This window comes from Melospiza melodia, chromosome 11 (genome assembly GCF_035770615.1).
Source record: "Melospiza melodia melodia isolate bMelMel2 chromosome 11, bMelMel2.pri, whole genome shotgun sequence".
Taxonomy (NCBI): domain Eukaryota; kingdom Metazoa; phylum Chordata; class Aves; order Passeriformes; family Passerellidae; genus Melospiza; species Melospiza melodia.
Genome location: NC_086204.1, coordinates 969,596 through 991,968, shown reverse-complemented (window position 1 = coordinate 991,968; position 22,373 = coordinate 969,596). Strand labels below are relative to the sequence as shown.

At 46.8% G+C, this 22,373-nt stretch overlaps 1 protein-coding gene across 1 annotated transcript; it reads right to left on the bottom strand.

Annotated features, from left to right (window-relative positions):
• Nucleotides 1–119: 119 nt before the first annotated feature.
• TMCO1 (transmembrane and coiled-coil domains 1) lies at nucleotides 120–18,734 on the bottom strand. The gene is made up of 7 exons (XM_063165221.1): nucleotides 18,598–18,734; nucleotides 17,819–17,896; nucleotides 14,355–14,414; nucleotides 10,902–10,948; nucleotides 10,235–10,302; nucleotides 6,637–6,781; nucleotides 120–446 (listed from the first exon to the last, which is right to left on the bottom strand). The coding sequence occupies exons 1-7, from the start codon at nucleotides 18,665–18,667 to the stop codon at nucleotides 348–350; spliced, it is 567 nt and encodes a 188-aa protein (XP_063021291.1). The 5' UTR covers nucleotides 18,668–18,734; the 3' UTR covers nucleotides 120–347.
• Between the last annotated feature and the right edge of the window lie 3,639 nt (nucleotides 18,735–22,373).

The following is a 22,373-nucleotide window of genomic DNA, read 5'->3' as shown; positions in this document are numbered from 1 at the left end:
CGCCGCCTCTCCCTCAGACGCCTTTTCACCGTCAGGGCCCGCCCCGCCCGGGGCGTGCCGCCCGCCAGGCAGCCGAGCCCGCTCCCCAGCACCCAATTAAGAGACGTTCTTAACATAAATTAACATGCCCATGCCGTTTATTACTCAGAAACAAAGGTCGCGCTATCTTCCGAGAGAAGTTTCTTGGTTGGATGAACGAACAACCGCTGGTGGAACGCTGGGAATGGATGATGGTGTCAATACTGCATAGCCGGGGTTCAGACGGGCGATGCCTGGTGCAGAATCCCTGTTGTCACCTCCCCAAGGCAGGCTGGTGGCACTGGCCAGGCTTCCCTGAGGGCTCTGCTTCAGGAGAACTTCCCTGCCTGAGGCGGGGGGCCAAGGAAGCCTCCTGCCTGCTTGGTGGCAGCCCGGGAGGGAGCGAGGCCGAGCATCTTCTGGATGTTCTGCAAGAGCAACAAAGGGCACGGCGGGTCAGAGTGTGGCAAGCGTGAAAAATGCCAATCGCTTGTTTTTAAATTTTCCAAAGTTTAATAGTAATAAAATGGTTATGAAAACAGCAATATAATTAGAGTCATAATAATTTGGACAATTAGGATTAGGACAATATGAGATAATAGAAATAAAGAGTTATGGACATCCGGGTACTTTTTTCTGGGCAAAATAAGCCCGAAAAAGGACCCACGTTAACAGAGGATTAACCCTTAAAAGCAACAGCCTGTTGCATATTCATACACCTCATACACGATGCATAAATTCCATTCAAACACAGGATTCTGTCTGGTCAGCGTCAGCTTCTTCCCCTCAGCCTTCAGGGCTGAGCGAGGTGGGAAGAAGTTCATTTCTTCTGATAATGGAGCAATAAATTCTCTTTCTCTGAAAGATTCAGGTGTCCTGTGGCTGCTATCTCAGTGCAAGTCCTTTCTTTAGAAAAAAAGTATCCTACATACCATAGTTTCTATTTTAACCTTATGTTATTACCTAAAATTATATTTAACATACTACTTAATTAAATTAAGACAGCATTACTTTCTAACACAACACATATAATAGTCATCTGAATATTTGCAAAAAGCCAATCATAAAATACGCATTTTTCACAGCAAGGGAAACAAAGAGGAAGAAATCCCAACTCTGCTCACAGAAAATCTGGGGTTGGAAGGAACCTCTCGAGACCATCCAGTCCAACCCTCCCAGCCAAGGCAGGGTCACCTGGAGCAGGTGACACAGGAACACATCCAGATGGATTTGCAATGTCTCTGGAAAAGGAGACTCCACGCCCTCCCTGGGCCGCTGTTCCATGCTCTGCGCCCTCATTGAAAGATTTTCTTCCTCATGCTGAGGTGGAATTTGTTTTTTAATTCATGGCCACTGCTCCTCATCCTGTTGCTGGGCACCACTGAAGAGTTTTGGCACCATCCTCTTGAAACTCACCTTTGAGATTTTCACATGATAAGATTCCCTCTCAGTCTTCTCTTTGGACTGAACAGGCCCAGCTCCTGCAGTCTCTCATCTTTAGAGATGTTCCACACCCCAAATCATCTCTGTGCTGGACTCTCTCCAGCAGCACAAGTAAAACTTCCACATTTGTTTTAACAGATTCAGGTTCTCACCCACATAATCCATCATACACTGACCCTCTCTCCCTATGTGCTCAAACAGCTCAGCATGGAGCCAGACAAGAATGGCTGGGCCATTCCTCCCCACCTCAACAAAAGCCCCTCAACACCAAATCCGTATTTTGGACAATGATTCTTTCCCATTTCCACCTACACACCCCACAGTCAGCTGTCTTCACACACCCTACTTCCATAAAATCCCACTGCAATTTAACTGCAGTGCAGGCTCCCAGCAGTGCTCATGGGCAGACTCGGCAGCCCTGGGTTTCCCAAATTCCAGAAAGCACTGCTGGTGCTGGCCGTGGCAGCTGGAGCCTCCTAATGCAGCTGGAATTTGGGACAGCAGCATGGCAACCAGAGCATGTGCCAAGTGCAAGTCAGGAGCTTAGGCCCAGAATTAACATGAATGCCTGTTAATTGTTCTGCACACAGATCAATGGGGCACTGGAGACATGCAGGACAACAGGACCTATGGAGCAAACCCCAAAACCTGACTATTGGGATGACCTCATCTGCATCTGAGCGGGGTGTTTCAGTGGAAAACAACAAACAGGGGAAGAGATAATTAGCAGAGCCAGGCATAAGCCAAAAAAAAAATCACAGCAAAATATTTAAATGTGAATGTTTTGCTTGATTTTTGTGAAATGTCTTTTAAATTTCACAACAGTGCAACTACAAAGAGCCCTCAGTTCTTTCAGTTTCATCCTTCACTGTAAGGGAGTCCAGCTCCAGATGCTGCTCCTGGGGAAAGAATAAAACAACTGTGTCCTCCTTGTGTCACCACCTGAGTGCTGGCTATGAAGACAACAAAAAGAGGAAGGATTCTCTTCAAACCTGAGTGTCCTCTCCAAAATAACTGTCAGGATAGGTCAGACAGCAAGGGCACAAAGCTCTTGAACTTTTTTTATCGTGGAAGGAGAATAAACTAAAGAAGAAAACAAGGGGAAAAAAGGAAAAAAAAGGGGGGGGATGGAGGGGGAAAAAGGGAGGGGAGGAACAAAAAGGGGGGGAAATAATCAGATAGTTTTCCAATTCCACAGTAGCTAAAATAAGATAAAATCAGGATTCATTTCAGCTGGAGATGATGAAAAGGAAGGCTTCAACCCACACACAAGGAACACAAGAAGAGGAATTACATCACGTTTAGCCCATGGCATACATAAACCAGCCCCTGCTTGATGTTCAGCAACTGAATGTGCTTGAGAGCATGAACTCCTTGCTCTGGTTCCCCCCAGGGTCTCCTGGATCAAGGCACGGACACAAAGGAGCAGCCAAGGGGCAGAGCAAGCACAGCAGAGGGTGCTGCAGAGCCAGCAGGAGAGGAGCCGGGCGCTGTCAGCTTCCAGCGGCTCACCCGCGGAGCAGAGATCCAGCAGGGATCCAGGGCACCGAAGAAGCGTGCACTGCCTCCTCCCTGCTCCTCCCAGCACGGAGAAAGTGGAGAACTGTGGTGCTAAAGTTCATTCCAACTGCTTCAAGAGGAAGGGACAGTCTCCCCCTGCTCTGGAAGGCAGAAAACATCACACACCAGCTCCAAAGCGTGTTTTGCTGCACAGCAATCCTGAAATCTACACCTGCAAACACCAAAGATGGGGCAGGGTCCAGCAGAAACCTTGTCACGTCTGCTGTGGGCCACGCTGGACAAGGAAATCTGCAGAGCCTGCTTCCAACACAAGCATGATCATCAGAGGAGCAGGGAGGGAAGAGTAAATATTTAGGGATCCAAATCCCTCATCTGAGCTCTTCTGATCTTCCCTCAAGTGACTGAAGGAAGCACAGGAGCTGCTCTGCTGTGGTCTTCAAACCCAGAAGGGACCTCAGACAAGGCAGCAAGTGGCTCCCTGCCCTAAGACCAGGCTCTGTGGGAAAGCACAGTCCTGGCAGCAGGGATGACTGCTGGCTCCCCTTCCCACATCTGGTGATTTCTGGTGATTTTTTTTGCTTCTCACCAAAACATATTCCCAAAGCAGCACCCTTTGGACAGGTACTTTGCAGATGCTGCTACTCCTGGGGACCTGCTCCTGCTTTGGTCTTCAAACCCAGAAGAGACCTCAGACAAGGCAGCAAGTGGCTCCCTGCCCTAAGACCAGGCCCTATGGGAAAGCACAGTCCTGGCAGCAGGGATGACTGCTGGCTCCCCTTCCCACTGGGAATACATTTTGGTGAGAAGCAGCCTAATCTACAGCTCAGATGTGTGTGAAAAGGAAGTGAGGAGCAGCAAACAGCCCAGGAACAGCAGCACATCCCTGTTCCCAACCAGCACAGGTGAAGGCTGGGAGCTCACAACCAGGAGCAGCCACAGAGGATGTAACCCTGACACTGCAGCTCCCACCCAGCACAGCAGCAGACTTTCCCAGCTGAAATCCCAGCAGCTCAAGGACCCTTGGAAGGCCTCTCCCAGCAGCCCTCCTCTCTCCAAACAGGAAGGCAGGAGGAACTGGGGGACAGGATTTACGTGCCAGGGAGAGCTGGGAACAGCGCAAAGGAAGTTACTCACGGCGAGGTGACTATTTTGGGAGATGCTGGCCAGGTCACAGGCAGCAAAGCTTCCCAGTCAGTGTTTGAAGAGTTTCTCACCCCCACATGAAGAGAGTCCCTGATGCTGCTCCTGCCTGTCCCACTAATGTCACTTTAATCACCGCCCAGGCAGCCTCCCCTGCATTTCCCACCAGGTTGCTGTTTTTTCACACACAGCCGAGTTCCTGCTCTACCTCTGAGCTCCACAGGAACATCTCTCTTCCCTGTCTTTGATGCTTTCACAGGCAGCTCAAGGATTTAAGGAAAAACTGAGGCACTGTGGCCTCCGTGCTTTGTTCACAACCTTTTCCCTGATTTTTGGTACATCTGCACTCCTCCTCTTGTGTGTCAGCTGCATCAAGCCAGACACCAACTCCCACACCACTTGTCCTCCCCTGGGCCAGCACCAGTTTCAAAGCCAACCTGGCAAGATTTCCCCTTCTGCACACAGTGAAATGCAAAGGCTCACAAAGCCTTCACCACCAAGGTCACTGAGAGCACCAAGTGCAAGTCTCTGGCACCATTTTAAGCCCTTAATTACTTTCTTGCCCTCTCCCCCAGCCTGTCACAGCTCTGCTCTTCCCAATGCTGTTATCACCTAGGTGCTTTCAAGTGGCAATAAAGCCAAGAGCAGGATGCCAGCAGCAATCACAGCTTCAGTTCTGAGCTCTTGTGCAAACTGAGGTGTCCCTGCCCTTCCCTGGAGCAGCAAGGAGGAAGGAGCTGAGCTGCCTGACAGCTGGAGGAGTGCAGGAATTGTTAACCATGATCACGTAGATAATGCAGCACTGGGAAGATTGCGGTCTCACACCCTTCTCCAGAGCAATAAACTCACTCTCCTCCTCCACAGGGACATCATAAGGAACTCTCAAGCACAAGGGCAATTTTTTTCCAGGAGTTTATGGAAAGCACAACCCACTGCAAAGAGCTTGGCATTTCTGTCCCTCAGTTCATGGTGCTCACAAATTTCACCATATAGAACATCAGGAAATACCCAGCATTAGAATTAACCACAGGAATTATATTTTTGGACAAAACAAATGAGGGATTTTTTTAGCAAAAGAATTCCCCAGTCAACCCAAATCATAATCTGCAACACTGAAAAGAAAGGACTTTCCATGTAACAGGTAACACAGAGCAGCACCAGCCAAGATTGCCTGAAGGAACAGCATCAGACCAGAATTCCAGAATTCTGGAAGGTGATCCTCAGAGCTTTCAAAGCAGCAAACCCTTCTCTACCAGTGGGAAGTGAAAGTTTGTCTTGCAGCAAAGACAGTGAGAAAGGCCCTGCCTGGCCTCTGGTGAAGCTGGGCCTGCTTGGGGTGAGGGGTGAACCCCCAGATGTTCCTTTCAGCAGAAATGATTCTACAATTCATTATCTGCTTTTGAACAGGGATCTGGGATCCATTTCAGCACAAACAGCCAGTACAAAGGGCTATGGGGAATTCCACCCACCAGCATGCACTTTGTGACTAAAGGAACTAAAGTTACGGAGCTGCTCCATCAAGCTCAGCCCAGCTCCTGGCATTACACACCACCTCCCTTTGCTCATCTAAGTCTAAATCCCTTAGTCTAAGTTTCCTTGGCACCCTGAGGAAAAACAACAAGGGGGTTAAGGAGAAAAGCAGCAAGAATTCAGGAAGTGAATCAAAGAAAAGGGAAATATGAATACAGAAGGGAAGGTGATTTGCAGCTACTTGCACCAGCATTCATCCAGAGTACATTAACCTATCCCCAGCACCCTGTGGGGAAAGTGGAAAACAAAACAGACTTCCTGTGGCACTGAGAAGGTCCTCCTGTCCTCCCCAGCCATTCTGCCACTTGAGCTGCCAGTGAACCTTCCTGAACAGGTCCCTTATCCTCATCCTCTTCCAAAAGGTGGGACTATGGAGCTTTGCTGGAGAGCTCTGTGGAGCCTGCTCTTGGCTACCATACCTGACCCCTCTCTGTGCCATGTCCCTAATGCTGGAGAGACCTGACACCAAAGGTACAGTTCTTAAAATTCTGAAAAAAATCAGGCAGACAGCAAAAATAGGAAGGACAAACCCAAGAGAGCAGCTTTAACTCCTTCCTCACTTTTCTAGCAACTTTATGGACTGCTGAAACTTTTATAGAGCTGCAAGCCACCTAGAAAGTTCCCCCTAAAGATGCTGCTGTTTGTAAAGATGCACATATTGCTGTAAAAGTTGTAATTACTAAGGAGCAGGATTTAGATCAGCTTCTGATGGACACAATCTCTTGGTATGGCAATCCACAAAGTTATCACACAGCTCAGGAATCCATTTCTGCCAACTCTGTCCTAGAGCCCTGGTGCAAGTCTCCAGCCAGTCTTCCAGGCCCATCCAGGACAGCAATTTTAATGATCCCAACCTAGAACTGAATATGAGGCACAGGAATGAAGACAAACACAGAAACCACACACAGATCCAAGATTACACGTGCACAACTCCTCTTCCTGGATGGGGATAAGCCTTCCCTGCTCCAGGAAAAGTGTACTCACCTGTCTGATTGACATGGTGCAGAGAATGTAGAGGAAGATGAAGGAGCAGTCGGTGTAATCCTCACCCAGGAGGTTGCGGTGGGAGAGACCTTGGATGTACGACAGGGGGATAAATGGAAGCTTTGCCACCACTCGGCCATCAAATCTGGAAAAGAGAGCACTGGATCACCACTGGAGACAGCAAAGAGCTTTGGGATATGGGAAGAACAAGTGAGCACCTTCAACAGGCCACCAGAGCAGGTAAGGCAACAGGGAAGGCTGAAAGGCTTTGCTGCCTTCTCCAGCCCCTCTCCACACACTGCACCAAGGAGTGTCGCAGACATCTTTTACGAAAAATCCTTTCTTTAAGATTTTTCCTCCTGAGAAGCTGAGAAGCCTCAAGAACAAAATGTGAACATTGATTATCTGCTGCTGTAGAATGCAACAAGTAGATTTTTGATTGGCCCATGTTGTATGTCTCTAATTAATGGCCAATCACAGCCCAGCTGGCTCGGACAGAGCCGAGCCACAAACCTTTGTTATCATCCTTGCCTATTCTATTGTTAGCTAGCCTTCTGAAGAAACCCTTTCTTCTATTCTTTTAGTATAGTTTTAATGTAATATATATCACAAAATAATAAATCAAACCTTCTGAAACATGGAGTCAGATCCTTGTCTCTTCCCTCAACCCGAGACCCCTGTGAACACGGACACACAAGGAGGATAAAGACATCTCTCTCTCCAAGCCCTCCACAGGGTAGGATTCCCTCAGGAACACTTTTACCATAATCAAAGTGTTTCCTAGTGATTGAAGTGATCAGCTGGACAAGCTGCTGCTTCATGAAATCTCGGTGTTTTGCAGTTTTCTGGTGCATTTTATTTCCCAGTCAGATTTAGCAGATCACTTCCCAGAGCACAGTCAGCACTTCAATAAAAGATGAATGACTGTCACCCTGCTGTACTGCAGTTACTGCAACAAGACAGACCCTCTGCTTCAAGCAAAACAGCATTTTTTAAACCAGAGCATAAATCAAAGACACCTTTTCCTTCCCTGGAGTAGCTGTGCTCCTCAGGATGCACAGGAGAGCCATCAAGGAGCACTCGATAGCCCCAGTTTGTCTGCATTAGCTGTGGAGATGAAGGCAGTGCAGGGACAGGATGATACTGCATATTCCCAGCACATATCCTACTCCTGGAACCCCTCCAGGCCCACATTCCAGGGCATCAGGCAGAGTGTGAATTCTGGCCAGTTAGCAAAGATTTCTCCCAAGCCAGACCAGTCAACCCAATCTTTTGATGTAGATGTGTATGATGCCTCATCAGCATGTGCACATTTGGATGTTATTTTCTCTGCATGTGCTGATTTTCGAACAGGTGTTTCTTGTTTCAAGAGATCCTAAATGAGCTTTCTTTCCTGTGGAGATGCATTCACACAGCCACAGCTCAAACACACGCCAACTTTGTTTACATCTCACAGGCAGTTTGGCAAAAGAGCTCAGAACGGATGTTTATCTCCCTGGAACATCCCCCAGTGGCTTAAAATTCTGCGTTATTCCTGCTGGGAGAATGACAAGTACTTCAGCAGTAGCACCCTCAGGTACCTGCTTTTAATTCCAGCAGGTTTTCACAGTTATTAAGAGGTACCAGAATGCACAACTCTTAGAGTAACGCAGGGGAGTGATTGCATGAAAAAGTTCCTGGCAAGAGAAAATTGAGACACACAGAAGGTAATTTCTGCCCCAGGTGAAATCCCTGGTGGCTTGGAGGCCACTGCTGCTGCAGATCTCAGTGCCATAATGAACCTTTTAAACAACAGCAGTCCCTCAGCTGTTTGTCTTGGGCACAGCATTCTGCTCTTTGGGTTTAAACCAGCCCTGCTGACATTTCCAACCTGCTGCCACTCCAGGAATGACAGGGGAAACCATCCCAGTGACTTCCAGTTTGGCTAAGGGGACACCTGGCAATGAGGTGAGGTGCTCAGACAGAGCACAGCATCTGCACAGTACCTGTCCAAAGGGTGCTGCCTGCACACAATTCCTGCTCCTTTTTTCCCAGCAGCCATGAACTCATTCAAGAACAGGAAAAGCAGCAAACGTGGCCACAGCCATTGCAGGTGTCAGCCACCCTTTTCCTCCTTTTCCTCTCACACCCACAAGTGCCTCCATGGATACTCCTGCTGCTCACACTGCCTCTAAGGAAAGAGGCAGTTAAATAAAAGATAGGCCCCAAGGCAGACATCATCTGCTCAGCAGCATGTGGGCAGGAATCCTCTAAAGAGGAACAAGACAAGTAAACTTGGTAGAAGTTTATTTTCTATGAAAGAAGGAACAATATAGAATTTAACCCAAATCAACCCCTTCCTAAAGTTCTTAACAAACTTACAGTGCTGTAGTACTTGTTAGTCACAGAATACTCAGAGGAACTGCTTCTTCCCCCTCTAGGAAAGAGGGCACAGTGGGGTAAAGCATTTTTAGTTTGTTTTTCAGTCTGCTTTAGGGGCAGGTGTTGGTGTTTGTATTGTACCCAAAGAGCAAGGCAAGCACTTGGAAGTCTCAAGTGCAACCCTACAAATGCCCCCTCAGACCCCTCATTGCTCATGATGCACCTCCAGCCCTGCAGTGAAATGAGACATCACTGACTCAAGACTGAGCCCAAATTTTAACATACTCCCGTGCTGGGCTGCTTTGCTCTGCTCAGAATGCTGAAGTCTGACTAAGCTGAACAAATAAAGGATCCACACAGTGGCACTTCTGTTATTATGTTACTCCATGTTTGCAATTTATCCACCCACAGATCTCCAGTAAAAGAACAATTGACTGTATCCTGGGGACTGCCAGCACAGAAGCCAAAGGCTTTGGTGCCCAAGAATGTAAATTCCTGTTTGCAGGGCAAGGATATTTCCCAGATATCAAGCAGTCTCCTAAAGGTTATCCTAACAATATTCATGTCATCTTCAGATTTAACAGCCAACAGTTCATATTTCAAGTAAATCAAGGTTTAAAAGCCAAGCACAGCCTTTCAGATTTGCATATTTGAAACAAAGCTGTCTATAACCGTGCAAACCAGTTTGAGGTTTCTTGTCTGTTTGTTTTTTTTAAACTACACCCTTCCCAGGTCACTTTTAAAACATTAAGTTGGAGCCCGTGCCTGGACCTGTTTATATCTAGACTCTGATTTCCTCAAGTAGGGCAACAACAAACTCAGCAATTACAGCTCATTTCTAAGGGCAAGGGAGCTGACCCAGTTTTGTTTGCAAGAGCACTCTTTGGTCACACCATCACAGCAAAGCCAAAGCAGCTGAAGACTGAAGATGTTTGCCTGACATGCACCAAACTTGCCCTAATCAGGATGTTCCCATGCAGAAAAGATATTAAAGCTGTGTCTAGACTGAAGGCAATTTGTTCAGTTTGGTTGTGCTCAGTACTCAATGTTCCCCTTAGAGCAGAAAATGTGTGTGATGACCAAACCACCACTTCTCCAGATGAAATATGGATCCATTTATTTATTTGTGGTTCTTAGCTGGACAATGTCACTCTTAACATTTCAAGGGATGAAGGGAAGGTGGAAAATATGTTCACCATAAAAATTTCAGAAAACAATGCAGGAAGCTGATACTTACATGGAGTTGAACATTCCCATCAAGGCAGTGAAGCAGAAACCAATGGCAAACATGGATTTCATCCGAACCTGTGAGTAAAAATTCAGAGAGATTCAAAACGACAGGCCCACACTGAGGTCTTATGATCTCACACCCTTAAAAACAGGCTTTGTACAGATCACTGAAATCAACAGGGGAAAATGATGGCCCAGGACACAGAAGGGTTGTGAAAATGACTGGAGAAATCCTCAAGAGACTTGGTACAAAGGCAGCCACTGATGGGAGGTGCTGCTGCAGGGAGAGAAAACCAACAAGTGCTCAAGAATTGTCCTGTCACCTTCCCCCAGGCTGGTTTTATTTTTTCCTTAAGCCTATAAAACCCACCAGGGGGATTCCCAGGGGACTCCCAGCAGAGGAATCATTGCAGTGACCAAAGCTTTAGGAAGCCACAAAAATTAATTCTACTTTGAAAATCATCATGGGGACTTCTAAAGATGGAAATAGCTAAGGTTTGGCCTGAGATGAGGCACTAACTCTGTGGCTCAAAATAAAATCTCTAGTTATCAGAGAAAATCCAGAAGGACCCTTCCAGAGGAAAAGCAGCTTTCTTTGCCAATTGAACAAAATCTTTCTGTTGGGAAACTGACTGAATCTCCAGCAGTTGGGAACTGGCTTTAAATGTTCATACCATTGACAAGTCCCTGTTGTTATTCTTCAGTTTCTCTTCTTGTCTCTCTGGAAAGAACAAAACCAACAGTTATAATCAGTTATGTCAACCTAGAAACCAGAGTGTTTTCATTTCCAGGAAAACTTAACCTCTTTGGCTCTCCAAACAAATAACACTTCCAAAATCAACTCCAGCTCTCTTTGCCAGACAGTAGAAAGTGAAAAACTGCACACAGCCAACTGCTTCTCCAGCACAGCAACATGCAGCAAGTCAGGCACAAAGAGAGGAGGCGGCTGGAATCACACATTCAGCATTTTTGAAAGAAATGCACCCAAAGTCAGATTTGCTAACTCAACCAACTCACTCAGGAGCATGAGCACTGCTGCCAGGAAACAAAAACAGTGCTCCTCTAGCACAGTTCCCAAAGGGAGCAGTGATCAATTTGCTGCACACCAACATAAATACATCAAATAAATAAGGATTTCCTTCTGGAGGTCTCCAAAGGGAAAACCATGCACAGAGCTGGGAGCTGCACCTCAGCAATGCCAAAATCCTGCTGGTCTTAGTAATGAATTTTGCACTCTTCTCACCCCTAGGAGATTCTCCAAAGAGGAAAGAGATTTCCTACATGAAATTCAGTAATGAGTGTATTACTGGGCTTTGCAGGAAATATTATGGAAATTTAGTCTGTCCTTAAATCACCACAGACTTCAAAGACACTCAGATTTGAAGAGAGCATTTTCCATGTTCCTCACTGGAGGGCTGCTCTGGCCTTCAGCATCATCCACTATCTGTCACCTTTCCTGTCCCTTGTCTCCATCATGCCTTGGATGGATCCAGAGGGGCTGGGAAGCAACAGCCAGCTGAAATAAGGATGTGGATAATGAAGGAATACCCAAAGAACAGCATCAGTGAAGAGGGGAGGATGCAGGACTGCCAAGGCCTATCCAGCATGGGAATTTTGAGGGATCCTCACTGAAGTTTCAGTACCAGAAACTTTCAGTATCAGAAACTTTCAGTACCACACCTCAGAAACTCCAAAATTTCTCTCCCAAGCCCCTGCCAAGCACAGGGATTCACAGATTCTGTTATGAAAAGCAACAGCAGCACCCCTACCCAACTCCTCAGAAGCCTCTTTGCTATTTCCACTTGCTCCTAACTACAAACCACCCCCTCTGGCAGGAACCTTTCAGACACCTGTTTCCTGAGCAAGGTAGAAAGTTGTGTCCTGGGACATTTCAGCAGGCAAAGGCCAGCTCTTCAGGAATCACATTTGGCACAAATACTTGTTTTTTCCCCTCTGCTGCATAATCAACCATCTATTTAGGTGGGTTAAAGGTTACAGGGAGGAAAGAACACAGCTCTGATTGCTCAATATACCTGACCTGGCTCTCACCTATTTCTACAGATTCAAAATGAACACATTCTGGGTGATCTACCAACTTACATCAATGGTCTGTTCCTCCCCAAATCACACATCAGCACTTTGCTGGGTAGTTTACAGTTGGGAAAAGGCACAGAGAAAGAGGACTGGTTAACCAGCAGCTCCCTGGAGTCCAAAATCATCTTACTCTGCTCACTGGAACACAAACCATGAGGATACAGGGCTAGAGATTTGCCAGGACTGGGGATTTTTGTTTTATTTTGTTTCAGTTTTGCTGTCCATCCAGCACTGGTGTGCACTCCTGGGAATCTCTGTCTTTTCTTCCAGAAGCACATGGATACAGAAAGCAGTAGCAAGGTTTAAGCTAACAAATCATCCCTTTAAACTCAAATGATAGAAGGCAAAACCAGTGCAAAAGGTGTCCTGTTCCAGCAGTGCCCAAAAATGTGACAATGCATTCATTTTAGCTAAAAATAAAGGTTTTTATGTAGGAAACACCAAATGAAGCCTTCCCAAGCTACTTTCCCCCTACCTCCTTGTGCACAGGCATGATTCATCCCTTATGAAACCAAGTAGTATCATCCACACACCTCCTGTCTTATTCTGTGTGCAGAACAGATGGCAACTGAGGCAGGTCTGTACCACAGCTGTTACTTATCCATAAAGCCTCAGCTCAATATTTACTTTTTGTTAACTAAAATGGTAGAACTTGGAAGAACTCCAGCACAAGTAGATTTGCTGTGACAACAATGCCCCATCTTGCAGAATGATTTGACATCCAGTAAGTTACTGAGATCAGAGATTTCAACTTAACAGCTCTGAGTCATTTTCTGGAAGTCCAGTGTGACATTTAGGTTTTTCAGGAACACCAAGAATTCATCTTTGCCTGAACACAAATGAAATACTGAAGTTATGCACACTTGTTAAAAAAAAGAAAAGAGAAAAAAAAAATCAGTGTCAGAATCTTAGGCTTGGCCAGCAAGCATCACAGCAAACAAAATCAGTGGTCATTTCCTAAGTTCTGATCTTTGTCCCTTTGTGCTTTGTTTTCCATCTGCAAAACAAGATTATTTCAGTGTATAAAAACTGGTGGAGCATCTGAAGTCCTCCGATTCTACTGTTTATTGGTTTAGCCCAAGCACAAGTCAAATATTGCCTGCTAGGAACACAGCTTGGATGGTGCCCTGCAAAAAAAGTCATTGTCACACTTTCTTTATTTAATGTTATCTGCAGTTGTTGCACATGGTCACTTTCAAAGCTGCCTTTTCCACCAAGCAGTGTTCATCCCACGCAGGGATTAGTCAAGATTAAGAAGTGAAATGCACAAGAGGAAGCATTTTGGCTCCTGTCCCTTCAGGAATCTAACGACAACAGGTTTTCTACCTAGGAAGAGCTGTTTGAAGATGTGTTTATAATTCCCAAGCTTTGTACAGATCAAATGACTAATCCAGCTACCTGGTGTTACAGAGGAATGAGGAAACCAACTCCCAGGAGCTCTCAAAAGTGTTCCTGCCACAATCTCTGTAATAACTGAACTGAGCTTTGCTGCACGTTGCGAGTCCTGCAGATGGCAGATCCTCCTAAAACCTTTCAACATCTCTTCACTCTGGTCTTGCTTGGGTCAATACTTACCCTAACCCTGAAAGAATTCAGCTTACTGACAATGAAAAAGAATGGAAAAATAAATCACTGCCTAAAATTGAGCAAAACTGATTTATCAAGACTGAAATTAATCTAAGCATGGTTATAGTTAATATGAACATCTTCAGCTCTAAAATGTACAAATGAGGTGGGGGGGAAAAAATCATAATTTGAGTCCTACAGCTACAGTACTGCAGCAAAGACTTTGACAGCTGAAGTTAGTAACAGCCATAGATATCAAGGCTAAAATGGGAGGAAAAGTCAGGGAGCTCAGCAAGAGGTGCTGCTCTTCCCAGTGATCTGACCAAAACCATCAGGAGGCAGGCTGGCTGGCTCTCTCCTGCCTTGCAAGAGTAAGGCAAATGAATAAACGGCCTTGAAAGGAAGGAAAGGATAATCACTTCCATCAGTTTCTCAACTTTTCACCATTCTTGAGGTGCCAGTCTTACCTATCTTCTTTTTCTGCTGTCGGCCTGCTGATTCAGTTATGGTTTCCTTCTTCTTTTCCACTGCAAAATGAAAAGATCCTCCATCATTTCTGCACAGTGATACCACCAACAGAACATTTTAGTCCTCTGCAGAACAGGGGCACAAAAAACAGCTAAGTAGGACTGATAACATGTTCAGAATCAAGAAGTTATCAACTACCTACACCAATCACTTTTTAATAAAAAAAAAAAAAATCAAAACCCTGGATAAGATACAAACATATTTAAGAGTTAATTTTGAATTCTGTCAAGAGCCCATGGCACTGTGGACAGAGCAGTCTGGGGACAAATTTGGCTCAAGCCACCCTTGCTGATTTGTCATTAGCATCAGACAGTACTTTTGATTCAGCAAGTGGGATGAAAAGAGCTTTGTGGCAAGCTCTGCTCCTGATTATCTGCAGTGGGAAGCAGAATACAGCAAAGTCTGTGTTCTCCTACATCCCTTCTTCACAGGCAGGCATTCTCAGGGGAAATGCTGTCCAAGCAGGCAGCCACAGCCTCTCCATTCTTCAATTCATTAGCACTGAAGCATTTCCAATATTTTAAAGCAGAAGCCTAAGGGCAAAGGTACTAAAACCCCACATGAGACATGCACCAACCACCACTGCAGCAAGGCAGGCCAGCAGAGCCAGCACAGGGACATGGAACACAGCAAATGTGCTGCAAAGGAGGTTCTGGGACAGCAAAAAGGGCTTTTCCAGGAAGAAAGAGACACTTTTATTCAAGACCTATAACAAGAGTACTCCAGAATGCAAGGATGATGAAGCATGACCATGTTCTAACAACTTTTTTTACTTTAAACTCAGTGTATTTATGCAAAGTGCAGGTACCATATCTGTCACAGACACCTATTATGGAAAATCCTTTCCTTAGGATTTTTCCTCCTGAGAAGCTGAGAGGCCTCAGGAACAAAATGTAAACATTGATTATCTGCTGCCGTGGAATGCAACAGGTGCATCTGTGATTGGTCTCATGTGGTTGTTTGTAATTAATGGCCAATCACAGTCAGCTGGCTCAGACAGAGAGCTGAGCCACAAACCTTTGATATAATTTTCTTTTTCTATTCTTAGCCAGCCTTCTGATGAAATCCTTTCTTCTATTCTTTTAGTACAGTTTTAATATAATATATATCATAAAATAATAAATGAAGCCTTCTGAAACATGAGTCAGATCCTCGTCTCTTCCCTCACCCTAAAACCCCTGTGAACACGGTCACAGCATATCCCAAACAAGAGCCTGGGCTCAGTGTGAGCTCACAGACACCTGAGTGCTGGGGCTGCCCTCCCTCATGGAGTACCAGCTCAGCACAGCCCTGATTTCACAGCCCAGGGGAAATGAAGCCAGCCAACCTTCCAAGCCACACCAGGATCTGCAGAGCTGCCTTAGGAACGCCTGTGAGTCAGTCACAACTGCTGAGAAAATCACAGCAGCCCAGACAAGCCACCTCAACATCACCCCTCCATGGCAACAGAGTGAGAAACAATTGCTGCTCCCAAGGAACGAGAGGAGCTCTGGTGGGCAGGGAGGAAAACAGGGAGCTTGAGTCCCCAGGGAATACTGGAGAGGTGTCAGATGCCACAATGCACCCACAGAATGGTGTGTCCATAACCTTCCCTGTGTCAAATCCAGCTGGGAACCCCATCCTGCCCTGTGCACATCACCCCACAGCCCCAGCTCTAAACCCTAGGCAGTGCTGCTAAAACTCATGCCGAGCCCCGGGAGCTCCCAGCCCCAATTCCCATGGGAACATCCACACCAACAAATCAGAAATTCCAGGGACAGCTTTCAGCCCTGTCCATTTAGCCCTACATTCACCCAGAACCATCCCTGCAGCAGCCTCAGGCAGGGCTGAGCCTCTCCCGAGGAAGGAGAGGACAGGAAGAGATGAAATTAAGGAGTAACAATGTCTGCTCAAGCACACTGGCCAGCCCCTTTGTTTTTGCAAATCCCAAGGATCTGCTAGGGCTCTCACGGGAGAGCTTAAAGGTCTCGAATGTGTTTTTTCCTGTTTCAGATGTGTTAGATAACAGCTGAAAGGTGTGGCTCAAGTGGTCCACTTGGCAAGCTGTAAACCCTCAGGTCAGCCAGCTGTCCTCAGCACAAGAGGGGAAGGGAAAAAAGCAAAGTTGAATTTTTACTGACTCCTGATTCAGCTTCATCTTTTTTGTTGTTGTTGTTGGTGGGGGTGGGGAATCAAACAAGGAGCTCAGAAATTAATTGAGACACACGAACCCTTCATCACTCCCTTCACAGATGACAGCCTAGACACCAGGAGAGCTATAAAAGCAAACAGCATTAAACCCTTTCAGCACTCATTAAACCCCAGAGATTAAGCCCTGCTAACTGCTTTTGGAGCTGAGCAGCACAAACACAAGGGGACACTAAATCTGCAGCTGGCTTTCAACTCCTTCTCTAAGTTGCTCTTCTGGGGCTCATTCCATCCCACACGCAGGAGCAGTGGGATTCAAGTGAGGCAGGCAGGGATGCAATCCCCATCTGCTCCTGCTGTGGTGACAAAAACCCCCAAAAATGTGGGAGCTGTGACACAAACATGATTGCACTGCAGCTCCTGGGTTCAAACTGCCCAGGGGAATGTGAAACAAGCTGGGCTGCAAAAGCAATGTGGGATAATGTTGTTCTCCCAGCACTAAAAGCACTGACACCACCATGATTTATCTGTAAGGTAAAACCAGCTCTGCTTTGGCCCCAGCTGTCCTGTGCTGTCTCTCGCTGCTGCAGCTTGGGCAGGGTGCACACAGCTGAGGCTAAAAGGTCAGAATTTCTCTGAATCTGAAACTTGGCTTCTGATACAGACAGACTCCATGCTCCTGTTCACCATTTCTCTCAATATTTGATGCAGATCTGACTGCTCACCCTCAGCTCCCCTCTCCCCTCACACTTTGTTTACCTCCTCTCTCTGGAATGAACTTATTCCCTAATATTTCCTAACCTATTTGCTTCCAGTTTACATTAGGATCATTTGGTTTTCCATCAGCTGATTGCTCAGACCTTTCTACGATGGCTTTGTCCTTACTCACCCCCCACCATCAATCACCACTTTTAACCTTTACATAAAATGCTTTTTCCTCATGGTATTCATTATTCAACCCTAACTTTTTCTTTCTACAGACCTCAGATTCTCCTCTTTGCCCCTGAAAGGCAGAAATTGCATGTTTGAACATTTCAGACATTGTGAATGTATTTCAGACATTTTGAATGCATTTCAGACATTTATTTCACACACTGGCTGCTGATGTGCATAAAAAAAGATACCAGGACCAATTTTTTACTTCCTCCTGTTCTCCACTGACAGGAGAGGCAATTTACACAAGGGAAAAGGTCTTTGGCTGAGCTTCTTCCAGCAAAAAAAAAAAAAAAAAAAAACCAAAAAAAACCAAAAAAACAAGCCCCTGGTGAGTACTTACATTTCTTGCTCTGCTTTTCCACTTCAGCCTTTAACCTCTTGTATTTGTCTGTGCGATAGACCAGCACCCAGGTTATACCTGAAACAAACACTCAGCCAGGAGCCAGGCAGGGAAAAACCTCCTGCAGCAACGCTGGTGGCAAGGAGCAAACCGTGCAGCAATTAAATTTATGTTTACAAAACCCCTGGGCTGTCAGAACCAAGATAAGGGAGCACAAAGCAGCAGCAAACTGCACCATGCCTTCCCTTCAAATCCCCATTCCAAGTGCTATGTGAAATGGAATGGGGATATAAACCATGAAAGGAGCTGTAGGTGTAAAACAGAAACGAGTTTTTATTTGCATTGATAAACCTGTTTTAGCGGTGTGGGATGAATTTAGGGACAGGGGTTAGAAGGGGAATTGAAGGATACGGCACAACATCAGAAACGGGACCTGGGACTTGTGACTACCCCAAAAGACACTTACGCAGCGCTTCCCTAAAAATCTGCCCCTGTTTCAGCCACTGACATAAAAACAACCTTTTCCAGCAGCTGAAGCCACCATCACTGCCAGGGCAGGCGATTCCCCCACACCCTTCCCATGACAGCTATGGAGGAACCATTCCGTCCCTTTTCACCTTCCAACAGCCTCCCTCCCTCCCTCCCTCCCTCCTGCAGGGAGCAACCCCAGCTCCCAGCGCTGACCGCGGCCATTCCCCGCCAGCCCCGGCTGACCCCGAGCCCCGTTCCACAGCCTCCCTCCCGTTGCCGCGCTGCCGGCCCTGCCCCGCCCGGCTCACCCTCGGCCAGCAGCGCGGTGCAGACGGAGATGAACACGATGAGGAGGGTGTCGGCGAACATGGTGCTCATGGTGCTGCCGCCGCCCCCGACCCGCTAACAGCGCCGCGCACCCGGAAGTGCACCCGCCACCCGGAAGCTGCGGCCCCTCGTTGCTTAGCAACGCCCGGAAGCGACCACCTGCACTTCCGGCTGGCGCCGCCGGCTCCGCGAGAAGCCGCGGGAAAGGTGAAGGGCGGGGAATGCGCGGCGGGCGCTGCTCTGATTGGGCGAGGCGGCTGTCAATCTGCCGGTGGCGGCGGTGGCCCCGCCCCCCAGCGGCGCTGTGGGAGGCTCGTTGTCATGCCATTGTGAAAAACACCAGTCATTGTTTCTAAAATTTCCAAAGTTTAATAGTAATAAAATGGTTATAAAAGTAGTAATATAATTAGAGTAATGATAATTTGGACAATTTGAATTAGGACAATATGAGACAAAAGAGAGAAAGAGTTATGGACAGTTCGGGTACCTTTTTCTGGGCAAAATAAGCCCGAAAAAGGACCCACGTAAACAGAGGATTAACCCTTAAAAACAACAGCCTGTTCCATATTCATGCAACTCATACATGATGCATAAATTCCATTCAAACACAGGATTCTCTCTGGTCAGTGTCAGCTTCTTCCTCTGAATCCTAATGGTGTCATCATGGCTGAGCAGGGCAGGAAGAAGTTAATTTCTGATAATGGAGCAATAAATTCTCTTTCTCTGAAAGATTCAGGTGTCCTGTGGCTGCTATCTCAGTCCGAGTCCTGTCTTCAAAAAAAGTATCTTACATAAAACGTTTCTATTTTAACATTATAACCTAAAACTCTATTTAACACACTACTGAAAAATTAATACAGCATCACTTTCTAATATAACACATATAATATTCATTTGAATATTTGAGAAAAGCCAATCATAATATACGCATTTTTCACACTTTCAACCCAAACCATTCTAGGATTCTGTGAACAGCCTGTTAGTGCATCTCACCAGGAGGCACTTTCTGGGATCAAATATTTAGGAATATTGCTGCCTGCCCTTTACCAGGTGCTGTTGCTGTCCCACATGCCCCTTGTACAGCCAGCAGAGGAGTACAGCATTCTGTGATTCACAGGGACTCAAATCTCCCATTGCTCGTGTGTGTAAAATATTCATGGAAGGGATGGCACTATGCAGTGCATTAACGAGGCCAGTGCAATAACAGCAGCAAGGATTTGGCAGACAAATTGACTTTTATTGAGGCTCCAGCAATTACACCTGGAGCAGCAGAACTAGACCAAACCCGTGGGTTTGTAATGGGGTGAGGAGACCTAGAAAGCAGAAATACAGAAAAGGAAACAGGGCAAGCAGGGAAGGGCAGGTTTGTGCCTGTCCTTACGTAACAGAGGAGTTTGCTGCTGGTGACAGAAGATTACAGGGGCAGAGCTGAGTGAAAAACAGGGAAAGGAAAAAATCTACCACCCTTAAATTAAACACAGCGTGCAGAAAGAGGAGAAGACAGCGAGTGAGGTGTGAGCTCAGACAGCAAACAACCTCTGCAAATCTGGGGACAGGCACACAAGGAAAGCAGAGAGCCACCTGTGTGCAGGTGGCTGTGTCAGACGTCACAGGGAGGTGGGAAAAGTCCCAGCACCATGTCCAAGGAACCTCCTGCAACACCAGGGCAAAACTGAGAACTGGATGTCAGCAAAATGGGACTCAGAGCCATCAGGGAGACAGGGATGGAACTGAGGGTGGATGTTTCTGTTTGGGGTGAGCAGCAGGAAAATGCTGACAGCTGGTGATGCAGAAGGATTTGTGATATATAGAAGAAATTCTTCCCTGTGAGGGTGGGCAGGCCCTGGCACAGGGTGCCCAGAGAAGCTGTGGCTGCCACATCCCTGGAAGTGCCAAGGCCAGGTTGGACAGGGCTTGGAGCACCCTGGGATAGTGGAAGGTGGCTTGGAACGAGATGAGCTGTAAGGCCCCTTCCAACCCACTGCATTCTGTGATTCTGTATTATTTTGTGCCACCTCATGCAGTTGCCTGTGCTGTGTACCATCTTCCCCCCTCTCTCCCTCTCTTTAGAGCTCCCTGACTTTCCTGGCTGTGAGATGCATCAAAGCAGTATTTTGAAATAGTTTCTCAGATGCTGCTGTGGGAAATTATTCACATGGTATCACTTATTGATACTGAGTGGGGTTTTTTTGGCAGATGCAGGCCAGGAGGAGATGGTCAGTGAACCATGAACCTCTTTTCTCTGCAGGGTCCATGCTTTGAACTGGAGGTAGAGGTGACAACAGGCTCTTTGTAATTTCATCCTGTCACTTTGAATCACACGGGGATCCTTATCAGCAGATCCTTTTTACAGACAACACACAGCACATTACCCTCAATGGCATTTCCTTTTCAAAACAGCATTCTTGTGCTTTGATCAACGTGTAAAGGACAGATGAGAATTGGGTGCAGTCTGGTTTGATCTACCAGCCTGGGATATGAGAAAAAGAAAGGCATTTGCATAATACATCGCTCTGGTTTCAAGAGTCAGGGGCTGGTGTAGTCCACAAACATTCTAGATATAGAAGTGGTAATATTTATGGAGGCAACCTTGAAACCAGATTAGAGAGACACATAATCCCAGAAGGTTTCACATACTGAGGTCTCCAAGCTTAAACTGAACAAATGTTCAGTTGCTTTGCACAGTGTGCTAGTGACCAGCAGCCAGCAAAAGGGTGCGTAAAATTCTCAGTTTTGAGGAAAAGTGCCATCTGAAACTAACTGGGACTTGCATTTGGTTCACTTCTAGGTCACAGCCCTGGCCTGGTTTTGAAAGAGCCATTAACCTGACCTTTTCAAGTTCTCCTTGTGCTCTGTATAAATAAGCCTTGGGTATCCTTAGCTCAACCCCCTCCAAGAGGCATTTACTTCTCCTTCCCCTGCAGGTGTGTGTCAGCTCCTGCCACATGAAGGACAAGTCCATTTTCACCTGGAGCTGAAATGCCATGATGGGCATCCTCCAGAGAAGCTCAAGCTGGGCAGCACAGCCTGAAACAGCACTGTCCCCAAGCAGGGCAGCAGTGATGGCAGGCAGGAGGAGAACCCAAGAACCTGGAGTTCTCTCCCTCCTGAGGGGGTTTTGCCATCCACATAGAACTGTGTCAGCGTTGAGGTAAGAAAGAAGAGCTGTGAATAGCTCCTGGGTCCCACCGGGGTGTGCAGGAGCTGTGCCCATGGCCAGTGCTTGGAAACTGGCCCGGGGCCATGGGAATCCACGGGAACTCATCCCTGCAGGAAGTTCTCATCCATATATAGCACTTCCTTCCCTGGCAGGGCTGCATGCTGTGCCAGTCTCCCATGCTGGCACTGCTGGAGAGGAATGGGGAGCAGTGGGCAGAGGGGTCAGGGCTGCTGAGGGGATCCTCTCTCACATCCTGTGGGATGGGGCTGCTGAGGGGATCCTCTCTCACATCCTGCGGGATGGGGGACATCACCCTGTGTGATGGGGCTGCTGAGGGGATCCTCTCTCACATCCTGCGGGATGGGGAACGTGGAACCTGTCTGGAAACATCTCTACATCTGCTTTGCTGTGTTGAAGTGGGAAGTTAGAAACCTGACCGAGAGTTCTGATCCTCTCTGAACAGGGCTGGGAGGAACCTTGGGGCATTGCTCCTGAACCAAAGCAGGATCAGCACTACTGAACACTTTCCATACAGGAGCATGTTTACTGGTTTTTCTTTTTTAATTTTTTTTTAGTCCTCAGATTTTAAAGCCCTTA